This window comes from Leishmania major, chromosome 33 (genome assembly GCF_000002725.2).
Source record: "Leishmania major strain Friedlin complete genome, chromosome 33".
NCBI lineage: Eukaryota > Euglenozoa > Kinetoplastea > Trypanosomatida > Trypanosomatidae > Leishmania > Leishmania major.
In genome coordinates this window covers 523893-538486 of record NC_007285.2, presented here as the reverse complement: position 1 = coordinate 538486, position 14594 = coordinate 523893, and the positions used below count along the sequence as shown (strand labels likewise).

General features: G+C 55.2%; 2 protein-coding genes across 2 annotated transcripts; both read right to left on the bottom strand.

The window, feature by feature from the left end:
* Window positions 1-4067: 4067 nt before the first annotated feature.
* Window positions 4068-6620, bottom strand: PUF6 (putative pumilio protein 6; the record flags this gene model as incomplete). Its single annotated transcript, XM_001685821.1, has 1 exon — window positions 4068-6620. One exon carries the CDS (start codon window positions 6618-6620, stop codon window positions 4068-4070), a length of 2553 nt encoding a protein of 850 aa, XP_001685873.1.
* Window positions 6621-8600: 1980 nt separating this feature from the next.
* LMJF_33_1140 (conserved hypothetical protein) lies at window positions 8601-9899 on the bottom strand (the record flags this gene model as incomplete). Its single annotated transcript, XM_001685820.1, has 1 exon — window positions 8601-9899. One exon carries the CDS (start codon window positions 9897-9899, stop codon window positions 8601-8603), a length of 1299 nt encoding a protein of 432 aa, XP_001685872.1.
* Between the last annotated feature and the right edge of the window lie 4695 nt (window positions 9900-14594).

Here is a 14594-nt window from a genome sequence, read left to right as displayed (position 1 = left end):
GATCCCCTAATGAAAAACAAAGAGCTGCCTGCGTCAAGCGCATATTGAGCCGTCTTTTTTTGTTCGTCCTGCCTCACATAGATTGCACGGGAGACACTTCTCTCCTGCTGACCGTCAATGCCCGTGTTTGCCGCTGCTCTTTTCATTGTAGCCAAGTGAGAGCGTGAGAAAAGGTGTGCGCGTGCAAGTCTCCGTGCATGCGTGTCTGAGAATGGAAATAACACGAGCGGCACTGATCTGAACGTCGTTTCACGCATCGGGAAGCATTCAGATGCGCACACGCACGTTCCTTTTTTTTTTTGGAAAAGAGAGAGAGGGTCGGTGAAGAAAAAGCAGAAAGAGAAGAGCAAACACCAAAGTGACGATGATGAATACACATTATAACACACGAAACACATACACAAAAGCACGTACGCTCCGGCACATCCTCGCCGACGCACCAAACATGACGGCAAACGGCAGCACCAAAGGAAAAACACAAAAAAAAAATCACCACATAACCAAAGAGTTGCCATGCGAAAAAAACAAAAACTAAATGGCTTGCGCACCTTTCAGTCGCCTTCCTTTTCACCCTCATCGGCTTTGCAGCGCGACTTTCTCTTGCTCGTTCTTGCGGTTTCGTTCGCCGAAGACGGTGGGGCGTATTCGACAGCGATAAAGCAGATCGAAACACAACACCAAACGACCACACCGACGCAGAGTCGGGGAAAACGAAGATGGCAACGACACGGGATACAAAACGTGAGTGAGGAGAGTCTAACAGCGGGAACGCGATCAACAAATAACTCAACAACAAAAAAGAGGAGAGAGGAAGGGGAAAGGAGCATAAGAAGAACGAAGAAAAAAAATCAGGCAAACACAAACATACACGCACACGAGAGAGAAAGAGTGAAAGAGCGAACGAGCGAAGCAACGATGATCACACACACACACACACACACACACACACGTACACGAAGACGCGACCTGCGACAGCGCCACATCCAACAACCACAGCAGCAGCAGCAGCGGCAGCACGCACACACACAAACACAAGCATACACAAAGAAGAACAGAGAAAAAAAGACGAAACTTGGAAACAAGAACACACGCACAAGTTGCGAGCAAGGGGGAAAGGAGAGTGCCAAATGTAGAGGGTAGTTGTGAAGAGAAAGTGGGAAAAAGGGCTGTGATCGCGAAAACCTAAATAGTAATGGTAGTCGGCGTAGATAACAAAGTAAAACACAGACGAAGGTGGAGATGAGATAGCATTGCTGTTTTACATGGGCTGACAAATACAGGCAGAGAGCGCAAGAGAAAGACAGAGCGTAAGTGTTCTACTGTCGCATTGCTTCTTTCCGTTTTCTAATGTTCTCTTGTTAAATACTTCAAAATGAGGTTTCCCGCCTGCCTCTTCTCTTCCTTTGTGTTTTCGCTTTCCGTTGCCAAGTATAACGGCGGCAAGGAGGGGTGTTCTCGTTGTAAGGCGAGGGTGACGGGGGAGAGGAAGAGAAGTGGAAGCAGCGAAAAGGTGTGTGTGTGTGTGTGTGTGTGTGTGTATCGGGGGGGGGAGAGAGAGAGCTCAAGGAAAGGGAGAAAACGTGTGGTGAGGTAGTTTGTTGAAGCTTGGTTTACAGTGATGTTTAGGTAGGAGAGAAGGCGAGTGTAAAGGCAAAGCCAGAAGGCGAGAAGATACAAGAAAAAAAACTAAACGAGAGTCGCTTGCCAGACTTACATGCCCCCTCCTAAATGCATGTTTATTCCTTCCGCTGGCGCGAGCACATATACTGGTCTTTTTCGTTTGTACACTGTCAGCGGCCTCATCCCTGACGCTTAACGCCATCACGGCCTTCTATCTGGCCCCCCCCCTTTGGTTGCTGCGTTGCTCTTGCACAGCACGTGTTGTTCGTTTGGGTCGCGCGCTTGCGTTTTTTTTTTTGGGGCGATCGAAGCAGGCCGAGTCGATCTGGACATAGACCGCGGCTGCTGCGCGGGAGATGACGTGGATCGGCGATGGCGAGTGAAAGCTCCCCGGGGAAGGGAGGCGGGAAAGGAGACACGAGGAAAACGCAGGAAACGTAGGGGCTGTTTATATCTTCAGCGGCGAAGACCAAAAAAAAACGAAAAAAAAAATAAAACGAAAAAGAAAAAACAAAAAAGAGAAAGCACAAGGAGCATGCATACAACGAAATCCACAAAGACACAGACACACAGACAGAAAAGAACAGGAAGAAGACTCGTGAACAGCCAGAAAGAGACACGCAAAACAAAAGAACCAGCCAAAACAACAACAAGAAAGAAGGCGCACACCTCAAACAAAGAGAGCCGAATCTAATACCGACCCTTCGTCAGAAGAGAACACTGGCGTAGACGCACGTGCACATGTACACCAAACCGCACGGCCACGAGCGACGATCAACGAGAGAAAGAAAGACAATGACGGTTGGTGACGCCTTGGCCGACTTCGCCGTCTGTTTCGTCTTTCTGTGACACTGCTCGTGACGCATATGTGTGTGAGGATGTGCGGATGGGGGGGGTTGTGGCTCGCTAGAGGAGTTCCAGACACACTTAGTCGCACTTGCCCGTCCTTTTCCTTTACCCTTTTACTTCCCACCCACTTCTCAGTTCTGTATCGGGAGGTGCGTGAAGGAGTTTGGCGGTTAGCGGAGAGGAGATTGTTTCTCTTTGTCCTTTGTGGGGGAGGGGGGGGAGAAGGGATGGACGGGTGATGTGCCCACGAGCACACAAGACGTACTCCCCCCTCTACCCCCCCCCCCCAAAGAGATGGAGAAACATGCAGAGCCTTCTTCTTCCTTGCCTTTGTGGTTGCGTGCCTCTGTGTGGGTGCGTGCAAGTGTCTTTTCGTCTCTCTCTCTCTATATATATTAATATGTGTTCTACCATTCCGTGATACAACTGGTAGAACGAGATAGCCCAGAGATCGAGACAGAGGCAAAAAAAAAACGACGACACGAAAAAAAGTGAAAGACGACGGAGGTAAATTTAGGGAGAGAGTGCGCACAGCGAAGAAGCGATCAATCAAAACACAAACACACACACACACACGCACGCACAACTGACAGATCTCCCTCCAAGTCACATCACTTTATCGTTTTCGTAAAGTCGGAAGCTCTTTCCTTTCGCTTCTCGTTCTTTACCAGTGGCGCTGCGACAGCTCAGAGAAGGAAAGGGGTTGGGGGAGGCGGAGAGGAGGATGCGCCTGTCAAGGGCATCAGTGCTGGCGAAGGTGCATCTGCGTGTGTACGTCGACTCGCTCACCGGCGCGCACACGGTCACACAACCTACAGAGAAAACCAAGCCGAACACAGACACCAAAAAAAAGGCCCAATATGATATATTACGAGAGAAAAAAAAGAGGAAAGGTGTTAGAGCGCGCCACCTGAAGAGAGAACAAAGGCAAGAGGAACTAATCGCAGAGCGAGAGCAAACTACTCAGACACATATGCCTAAAGAGCTGAAGGCAACGTAATACACACCTGAACATACATCGGGGAAGGGGCTGGGAGAGGAAAGAAGACAAAGGGGCGAGGCGCGGAATCGGGAGAGGCGTGAACACTCTACCCATTCTGCTCCTCTGTCCACAAGAAGAGGACGACAGACGCGTGTGTGTGTGTGGGGGGGGGAAGGTGTCCTAAGAAGCGAACACGGAGCGGCTCGCTGGAACAAAGAGTCGAAGAAAGATGAAGATGCACACACCAGAGTCCCCATGGAGTCCAAGTGCAGCGGCGATGACAGGGGAGCGGGGGGGGGGAGGAAAGCTACCCAAACCAAAACGGCACCATCATCCACCAACACGCACGCAACATCAAAAGCGAGGTGTTGTGTGTGCGTGTGTGTGTGTGAAGCGAAGCGCATCATGGGCAGTCAAACAGCGAGGTAGAGGGGGAGGGGGGAGGGAGGCATGAGAGGCGCAGAAAAAGCCAAAACCAAAAAGCAAACACACAAAAATACACACACACACACACACACACACACACACACACACACACACACACACACACACGAGAATAGAGAACGACATGTCTCGGCTAACCTTGTCTGCCCTCATGGGTCCTAACGTTGCTGCTTTAGCGGCGGTGGTGGTTGGCGCGGCCCTCGTGGTTAGAACGGCCCTCGTGGTTAGAACGGCCCTCGTTGTGGTTGGCGCGGCCCTCATTATGGTTGACGCGACCCTCGTTGTGATTGTGACTACCCATACTGGTGCTACCTGCCTCTCCCACCTCGTCGCCCGGGGCGAGCACTAGCTTGCGGCGAGAAAGCCGCTGCACAATGGGGCGGCCGTAGGTGTAAGTGCGAATCGGCAGAATATACTTCTCGATGTTGTCGACGAGTTTCACGAACTGGTCCACCTCGGACGCGTCCAGGACGCGCTGCACCACGTAGTTGGCGTATTGGTCGCTCATCATGAGGCAGAGCATGCTGGGCTGACCGAGGCCCACCGAGACTACCTCCTCAATGATGCCCATCGCCGCATCCTTCGCCTCGCGGTTCTTCTCCTTCACCTCTTTTACCGTACCGTCGGCGTTGCTCCTCGTCGGCGGCCAAGTACCCTCCTCCGCGTTCACTATCGCCGCTGTCTTTGTCGCGGACCGCTTAAAGGCAACTATCTCCACGTGATCGGCCTTACTGGGGAAGTCGGCGCACATCATCTCCACAATTTCCATGCGGTTCGCAGGGCTCGAGCGGGCGTAGAGCTTCTCCATTACGTTCGAGGCAAACTTCTGCTTGCTCAGGTAGAAGAACTTGGGCTTCAGCGCCGCGTAGACGGACTCGATCTTGCTCTCATCTTTCACGTTCTGCAAAACGTGCTGAATCACGTAGTTGCCGTACTGATCCTTCGCCAGCACATCGACCGCCTTGAGGAGCTCGTTGAAGATGGTATCCTCCTGCTCAGGGCAGTGCTGCATGATGCACTGAATCACACGACACCCGTACGCGTGCGTGGCCAGTTCCATCACTCGGCCCGAGAAGGCCGAAATAATAAAGCCACACCGTTGTGGAATGACCTCGACGCACTTCTGGATGACGTGGTTGCCGTTCTGGTCCTGGATGCACTTTGCCACGTTGTCCTTGAGCTCGGCGAGAAGGATGTCCAGGCCAGCTGCAGGCATCACCTCTATGCACTTCTGAATCACACGGCACCCGTACGTCTGCATGGTGAGCTCTACTACATGGCCGCACATCCGCTCCGCCGCAAAGGTGAGCTGCGGCGTGTTGCCCTTATCCAAGAGCTTCTGCAGAACGTAGTTGCCGAAGATGTCCGTCACCAGCTCCAGCGGAGATTCAAAGATCTCGTGGAAGAGGACGTCCAGCGACTCGGGGCTGGCCGTGTCGACAGCACTCTGGATGAAGCGGCTGCCCTCCTGGTCCTTGGCAAACTCCACAGCGTAGCCCTTGAGGTCCTCCAGGCGCCACTGTAACGTCTTCTGCTCCGCCACGTCGTGGCGAAACATGCGCAGCTTCTCCGAGCCGACAAAGCGGTGGCTGTTCGGGCCACTGCCACTCTCCATGCTGCCCATACCACCAGCGCCGCGTCCGCCACGGTAGTTGTTCCGGCCAACACGCCCACCGCCAACGCCACCTCCCGCGCTGTTGTTGTTGTTGTAGCGACGATTCCCGCCACGACCGGTGCCACGACTCTGGAAGCCGCAGTCCGTCCCCGGCTGGCTGTACAGCATGGCTGGGTCTACCTCACCCATGCCTTCCATCAGCTGGTATGGATTGCCGTGGCCAGCGCCAAGACCGTTGCTGCTGCTGCCCTGCGTGGCGTCGTAGTAGTTGGAGCCGGGGTCCACTCCGGTGTTGTAGATGCCAAAGGTGTTCATGGGCTCCTGCGTGTAGTACTGCTGTGAGGCGATGCTCTTGGCGGTGGGCCCGGTGCCGCGCCCGTATGTGACTCCGCCGGCCATCTCACCCTCATAGCTGCCGCGGTTGCCGGATGAGGGCATGGGCAAGTGACCGTGCGCGTAGGCGCGGAGGGTGCTGGGGGTTGCCATTGCCAGTGGTGTTGGGGCATACGCCGCAAAGAACTGCGTGCTGGGGCTCATCATGTTGCTCTCGGTGATGAGGCTGTGTCCGTACGGGTTGATGGCCTGCGCCTCCTGCGTTTCGCAAAGATCCTTGGCGTCGAGGGCGAGGCTCTTGCCACCCATCTTGCGCCCCAAGCCGCTAGCAGCACCTGCGCGAACAGCAGTAGAGGAGGGCATCGCACTCACGTCTTCCCACGGCGTCTCCATAGTGGTGAATGTTTCCTGCACCTCCAGAGAGGGTAACGGCTGCGGCACGCGGGGATCTCGAGGCTGCTTGCTGTGGTACCAGTAGTAGTACTCCTGCGAACGGCGCATCTCATCGGTGGGGTCACGGTTGCTGTTGATAAACAGCTCGAAGTCCATCGGAGTAAAGCGTGAGGTCACAGGGGGGTAAAAGGATGTGGGCTGTGGAGACTGCTGACGTGCAGCCGCGACGTTACTGTACCCGCCTGCGGCGGCTGCGCTTCCCACGTCGTAGCCGCCAGCCCCACTGCGGCCACTAGGATTGATGTTGCCGATACCGCCGCCACGCGCAAAGCGCTGTGCGCCTGAGACGCTGTGGTGATCGTTCCAGCTCTGTTCCGAGTACATGTTGATCGTCTTGCGATGTGGATGCTTGGCAAGCTACAACGTTGCTAGGAGGGTGGGGAGGACTACGACAGGTGCCAGGTACCCCAACGATGCGCTGAAGTCCAAAACAAGCGCTATAGAATACGTCAGCAAGAGCCCCCCGCGAAAAAAAAAGGACGCAAAAGGGAGAAGGAAGGAGGGGATGCAGTGGCTGTATCTGTGCGTATGTATCCGTCGTGGACAACTCTGTCGTTCGTATGCAAGAGAGTGCAAGCCTGCTTGCCTGTTTTGCGTCGTGTCGATGCTATCGAGATTGCCTCGCTGAGCCGCCTACACACTCACTACTCACAGCTGTATTATTCGTTCTTCTATTCTCCGAGAAAACAACAGCAACAAAGGGAGCACGCACGTAAATGTAGAGGGCGTCGTGTGTGTGTGTGTGTGTGCGTGTGCGGGAGGGAGAGAGGCGCTGAAGAGACAATGGGAGTGCAACGGAAAACAAGCCAAGCCAACAACAGAGGAAAACAGAGAAAGAACGAAAGAACAAAAAGAAATACGAGGAAGGCCTGTGCTGGAATGTGGTATATATAATATATTATAATGTATAATATATATATAGTGTGAAGGTGCGTGAGTGTGGGTGTGTAGGGGGGAGGGAGGGTAACTTTTTCGTTCGGATTATGCCCCTTTTTTATCGTTGTTGGCTTGCGTGTGTGTGTGTGTGTTCTTTTTTGTAGAGTTTGTAGCTGATGGGCGTTTTTCAATGACGAGCAAATAACGCGTGTGCGTGTGCATCGGGGGGGGGGGGAAGACAGGGGGAGTGAGAGTGGGGGAGGCTCAGAGAGGGATGAGGAAGGTGAAGAGTCGGGAGAGAAAGAGGGACGATAACCTACCGAGGCAGCAGCACCGCGCAGAGGAGTTTGTGTGTGGGAGAGGGGGACATCTCTCAAACATTTTGGAGCGATGAGTGCCGCGCCAAGGGGAGTCTTCGCGACGACGCTATCAGAAAATGTGTACGTGCGTGTGGCGGTTGCAACCAAGCCTTAAGCCCCCACATACACTAACTTGGTTAGTTGTGTGCTCTCGACATCGACGTCGTGGGCGGTAGCGCCGACATCTGCGCACACACACAAAAAGAGGAGCGCATACTGCCAATGACGGAGCGGGGGTGTTTGTGCGTACGAGACGTGAAGGAAAAAGATGAAACGACATGCCTACAGCGGCCAGTACATACACACCAAACATATGTGAAGGAAAATCAGCAGATGTCGGTGAGCGTTCCCGGTCGAAGAAAAAAAAAGGAAACGAAAAAAAACTCATCTCGCTCCGTCTCGTACAAGCCCCTGGCCTACGTGCGTGCGTGTGTTTTTGTGGGGAGGAGCAGGTCGAACGACGACTGCGACACACACACAGACACAAATACACACACACACACAGATAAGGCCTAAGTGCCATCGGCGCACCGGTCCTTCACAACGCTACTCTCCTAAAAGGCAGCGGTAAAGAGGGAGGGGCGAGAGGCACGCGAGAGAGCGACGAATAGGAGAAGGAGAGAAAAAAAACGTAATAAACCACTTGCAATGACGCACGCCACCCGCAAAGAAACACGATGACGCTCTCTTTTTTTTTTTCCGCTCCCCTTGTATCTTTTGTGTGGGCCGACGGGGGCATCTCAAAAGGCAGGCCGAGCAACGAGTGCGCACAATGATGGGCACTCACAGTTAACTACCCGTGCTCTCCCTAGAGAAAGTCGAACAAAAAAGAGCAAGTAAATCGATGCGGGTGGTGGCGGTGATGAAAGTAGACGACATCACGCCGCCGCTGTCGGCGAAGTTGTGGACGCCGCTGATGAGCCAGGCTAGAGCGAATCATTAGGAACACTTCCTGTGCAGAGACGAGTAGATCAGGACAGCTGCGGGTATCCTCACGTGTCCTCCGATGTCTACCTCGCTCACCTCCTCGCTGGACCACTCCGCGCAAGCGGCAAAACTCCGGTTGGTACTAGCGCACGACACAATCGCTGTCGAAATCTTTACGCTCTGACGCCACCGCTGGTACATCACTCGCCATGACATCCCAGAAGCGATTTCCTTCCGGAAGATGACGGTGGCGTTCGGCTTTGCGAAGGCACACGAGCGTCAAAGCCACGAGCAAGATAAGGAACATCACGCCGAAGACCACGGCAAGAATAGTGACAGCAATGTAACCCGCAGACATAACGCCACAACGGCCACCGGCGGCGCCCTGAGTTTCAGAAGAATATCCAGTGGGCATCTCCATGTTAAAACCGGCTATGGAGCCGGATTGCAGCACCAGGTTGCCCACATAGCGCGGCGGCGACATCATGTGCATCATGCACACCTGCACCTTCACAAACACGGGATAGCTCCCGGCCGGCGTGCCATGGGCGACGGCGAGGTTTGCGGTGAGGTCGGTCATGCTGACGGCGGTGGGCGTGAGGCGGATGGCGCTGCGCTGCGCCTCCGTGACGCCGACGAAGAACTGCTGGTAGGCGTGGTCGCGGTAGTTGAAGTTGGTGCCGCTGATGGTGAGCGCCGCGCCGTTGACGCAGGCCGCGCTGTTCGTGGCGCACTCGCCTTGGGCACCGGTGACGGCGGGCAGCGGCGGGTTCACGGCGATGGCGCCGAGCGACGTGGAGCCGAGCAACAGCGTGCCCTTGGTGGTATCCTTCACGAGAAAGCGGTACATGCCCATGACGCCATTGGCGGCAACGATGGTGCAGGTGAGCTTGCTGGCGGTGACAGTGAGCAGAGCGCAGGTGATTTGGGATGGGTTGCCGGCTGCGGCCTCGGCCTCGATGTTGTAAAAGAGCACGCTGTAGTGGTTGGCGGGGTCGAAGGTGCCGCTGATGCTCCAAGCGTCACCGGTGGAGGGCCAGTCGCTGGACTGCCCGGTCACCTTGTGCGGAGCCGACGCCGTCGTGCTGGTCCAGGTTTGCATACTCGGCAGCTCCCAGAGGGCGCCGAGCAGCACGCTGCCGGCCTCCACCTGCGTTTGGTCGCCGAGCACTAGCGTCACGGGGTACAGGCCGGCTTTCGCCGAGGACGCCATGGCGACAGTGCAGGAGACGGTGTCAGCCGTGGCGGCGAATTTGTCAGCGCACGTGATCTGCTTCTCCTCAGCGGCGGTGGAGCCGATACGGATGGCTTTGACGGAGGCCAGGTCGGTGCCCTCAAACTTCAGAGTAGAGTTGCTGCACCACCCATCGCTGTTGACGGCGCAGGTTGCGCCGGTGACGGCTGGTGCCGCACCAACAGCTGGATTGGCGGCGACAACCATGAACAATAGAGCCCATGCGGCGGCAAATGTGGCGCCCCGGTATCCGCCAAGTGTCGGCAAGGTGCTGCGCAGTTTACCTCGCGGGCGGCAGTTTTGAAGTTCGGTGTACGGCATGGTGGCGCTGGTGTACCTTGTGTTGCTGAAGGGACGCTTAAGCGACGAGCGCTCGCCTCCTGATGAAAAGACAAGCCGACAGATGTGCGTCTGATTGGTTCAACCCCTCTTTGGCGGAATCGGAAGAACCCCTCGACGGTATCGGGTTAAAAATCAACAAAGAAACACAGAAACAGGAGAGGGTGGGTGAGTGAGGGCGGAGGGGAGGGCTTCGTCTCGCGCAGGAGTAGAGGAGCGTTCCGGCGAAAAAAAAAAGAAACGAGAGAAGTGTGACTGGTGTTGCTCGGGAAGTGAGCGAGACGAGGAGAGAAAGAGGTTCGTGTGATGAGAAAGACGCAGAGGAACAAACAACAACAAAGGGCTGTTACACAGGCACAGGCCCACCACAACACATACAAAACCGAAAAGAACAGCGTAGGCGGAGAGCGTGCTAAACAGAAAAAGAATAGAACTAAGGCGAAGTCGATGCGGTGGAGCTGAACAAGGCGGTGAGCAAACCAAACAAAACAAAACTGAACGCAACAGCAGCAGTCAGAAGTCGAAGATGGAGACGCCCCCCAAAAAACGTTTTTGGAGAGGTGATGAAGTGTGACTCTCCTGCTTCTCTTCGCCCTGCCACCGTGCTTTCGTTTGCTTCGATAGTCCGAGCGCGCTCTCTGTGCTACTTTTCCGGGTTTTCTTCCTTTCGGTGTGGCCGCTGCTGTCCACAGATTGACGTGCGACTCTGTGAGAGACGTTTCGTTGTTGTTTGTTGGCTAAAAAGTGCGCACCGGAGAGTGGGGGAGAAGGCGAAAGCGGGAAACAACAACAACACACAAAAGTTAAGCAAAGAAGAACAGGACACGAACAACAAAAAAAGGCTGAGCTACCGAAGAAGCAGCCGAACGAACCAACGAGAAACCCAACAATAGCGACGATGGAGACACGCACACGGGAGGGCGGGAATCAACGAAACAGACGAAAAGAATAGAAGAAGATAAAAGCTTATATATGTTCGGTGTTTCCCTTTAAGTTGCTTAACTTTTTGTTTTCCTTTGTTTGTTGGCGTAAGCTTGTTTTTCTTCGTTTTTATTGGTGATGGTTTGTTTTGGCTTCTCCCCACGTAGATTCATAGTACCATCATACGCACATATACGTATGTATAATGTATATGGGTGTGCGTGTGTGTGATACCATTGGCGACATGCGAATCGCGCATTGCCAACGCGCGCAGGAGCAACAGAAAAGGCAAAACCACCCGAAGAAGAGGGGTAGAGAGCATGTACGACAGTGTTTCGCGAACGTGCGCATGCATGTTTGTGTGTCGACCGCGCGGAGAGGATACCGCAGCGGACGTGCGGGTGTGTATGTAGAGCGGGGAGGAATAATGGGAAAGACGTGCGACCACCGAAGATAACGGAGGCGAAGTCGAAAACAGGCGGGCAACCATACAAGAGGAGAAGGGCTACATGATGTTAAGGGAAGCATATCGCATGAAGGCGAAGCCGTGAAGCACTCGATCAGAGCGCTCGTCGCCCACGCGTCGATGAGACACCATGTGACGCTGCATGTGCGTCTCTCGTCTAGCGTGCGTGTGTGCCTAGTGTGCAGGACTGAGCCACACACGCAGGAAAGGTGTGGAGGGGGATGAGGCGTGGGGCTAAAAAAATAGTCTTTCCGCTACGCATTTGCAGCCCCCCCCCCCTCCCACTCACATCTTCCGACTGCCTGTTTTTCTTGTCCATCGTTTTTTTTTTGCCGTTAAGCCATATGATCAACAGCCGTTGACGGTCCTTCTTACTCTTGCGAGGTGCATGGGTAGCAAGAGACGGGAAGACGACCAGTGCTTGACCAACAAGCCAAATACACTAAACACGGCTGCTTTGCAACTCGCCTATCAGAAGCCCTCCCCCCTTTTCGCGCTCGTCTCACCGGCCACCGGTCGCATCTTTTCTCGCGAGCAATGCGCTGCTGCATCACCTTCCAGTATCATGGTGGTGTGTGAGTACGTGACGTGTCTCTTTATCGAGCCCGCAGCCGGCACAGACGTGCAACGCGGTCCAAGAGGAAGGCGGAGGCAAAAACAAGATAGACAACATGTCGTGCTCCGACTAGCCGCCCTACTCGCCAATCATGTGACCGGCCGATGCCCACGCGGCTGTCATGATCGAAAGCACCGACGTTGTCGCGCACCTCGACACGTCAGCACCATCGAAAAACACTACCTAGAACTCCCGCGCGCGTGCCCCTCCCTTCTTCGCCAAAGAGCGAAGCGGCGGCTTATAACGATCATTGAAAGAAACACGAAAAAAAAAAGAACACCAGGAGGGCGACAACGGCCACGAAAACCACCGCCGCCTTGAAGGCATCGCCGTCACGGACGCTCGTTCGTTACGCTGGCGCCACCGCTGCGTTGGATACGCCAATAGCAGAGCGCGTCACGTCGCGATCGAGCCTTGAAGCTGAGCCGGATTGCAGCACCAGGTTGCCCACATAGCGCGGCGGCGACATCATGTGCATCATGCACACCTGCACCTTCACAAACACGGGATAGCTCCCGGCCGGCGTGCCATGGGCGACGGCGAGGTTTGCGGTGAGGTCGGTCATGCTGACGGCGGTGGGCGTGAGGCGGATGGCGCTGCGCTGCGCCTCCGTGACGCCGACGAAGAACTGCTGGTAGGCGTGGTCGCGGTAGTTGAAGTTGGTGCCGCTGATGGTGAGCGCCGCGCCGTTGACGCAGGCCGCGCTGTTCGTGGCGCACTCGCCTTGGGCACCGGTGACGGCGGGCAGCGGCGGGTTCACGGCGATGGCGCCGAGCGACGTGGAGCTGGAGCAACAGCGTGCCCTTGGTGGTATCCTTCACGAGAAAGCGTGTGGTGAACGCCTTGTAAGCTTAGCGTGTTACGCTGCTCGCGAGAAAAGTAAGGGGCGCCGTCACTCACACGCAACCACAACACACAGAAGCTACATGAGCCTCAGAAAAAAGAACGGAGAAGATGCGATCGAGCCGAAAATAACGAGACCCCTTGTGCACGAGTGGAGAGGAAAAAAAAGGGACATGCCCACCAAACCCGACAGCGGTGGAAAAAGACAAGATGACGAGAGCCAATGACGAGCCGAACAGAGAGTAAGAAGAGCCGCAGCGAGAGAAAGAGACGTGCGTGGTTGGGTGGCGATGGCGATGGTGGTGGTAGTGTGTGTGTATGTGGAGGAAACGTGCAAAATGGGCAGTGGCGATGCAGTCAGGGACCCTTTCTCTGTGTGTGTGTGTGTGTCTTGAATGCATTCTCTCCGTGCACCTCGAAGTGTGCGCTGCATACATATGTGGAGAAGGAGAGGGGCTAGAATACGCAGGGTCTACACGAGCGGGGGGGGGGGGAGAAAAACGGGCTGCTTTTACCTTCTTCAATGACTTCCAGCAGACACCATCCTACCCGTGTCGGCGTCTGTTGATGTTGCTGTTTGAGCCTTCAACAGACGCGCCAGAAAGCAGCGCGGCGAGCCCGCCGTGTAAAAGGCAAACGGGGAAAAAGGGCGATACCAGTGACAAAAGACTGTACCGCACTGCCTCGGCACACACGCGCCCCATCTCCTCTTCCCTTCTTCCTCACGGCGGAGATTTAGGTGCGGGTGGGCGTCGAGGTCGGGGCGGTGAAACTTAGTGGGCTGGCAAGGTCCCCCCCACAGGAGGGAGAGAACAGAAACAGCACTGCGATCACTTTCGCGCCTGCGACATGAGTCCAAAACGATCGAACTCGTTCTGACAAAATCAAGTGTGAAGGAAAAACACCTCGAATTTCTATGTCGCGCTGTACACGCTTGCCTTGCGTGTGTGTGTGTGAATGTCCTGCCCACTCATCCTACACACGGCGCGAAGGATGAGGGGGTGATGGTGGCGGTAGTGATGGTGGTGCGACTACAGCGACGGTGCGCACGTCCGGTCATAGTTTTGGCAAGAAGAAGGGAGAGAGGGAGGGGGAGGTGAAGAGAGAGAGAGAGAGAGTCGACAGCGTGATCGCAATGACACGGCAGCATCTGCTTTACGTGCCTGCGTCTTGTCGAAGAGCGTGCTCCTTTTCTGTGTGCTGCCGGCATTGCGGCGTGTGTTCCTTCGGAGCAACAACAGCAACACCACGGGGAGGGGCACATGCACGCACATGGTCCACCCGAGATGGTGCCTCTAGACACCGCTGTCGATTACACCCGTTGCCAGAGGCGCCGCCCTCTTACGTTGGCTCTGGTCGCCTCTCTTTACTTCTGTGCTTCCGTTATTAGTTGGCGCCGGCACCGAACCACATGACAGTCCGCCGTAGTTCCAGTTGATACGCATAGCTGCCCCACCATAGGTAGGGGAGGGCAAGAGGACCAAGAGAGATGGAGGAGTGGGAGCCGAACGAATGTGCGACGTGGATAGAGCGACGGGAGTTGAACGCTGAACTTGCCCTTCGCACGCAGCGCGTAGAGCCACAGGCCACACTTGCCTTCACCCCACCCCTCAAACATACATGTCGGCATACTTGGCTTCTTGCATCAAGGCACACACGCGTACGCATATGCGACGGCATACTTCCACATCGCATGGCGGGGGCTTTCCGTTGCTGT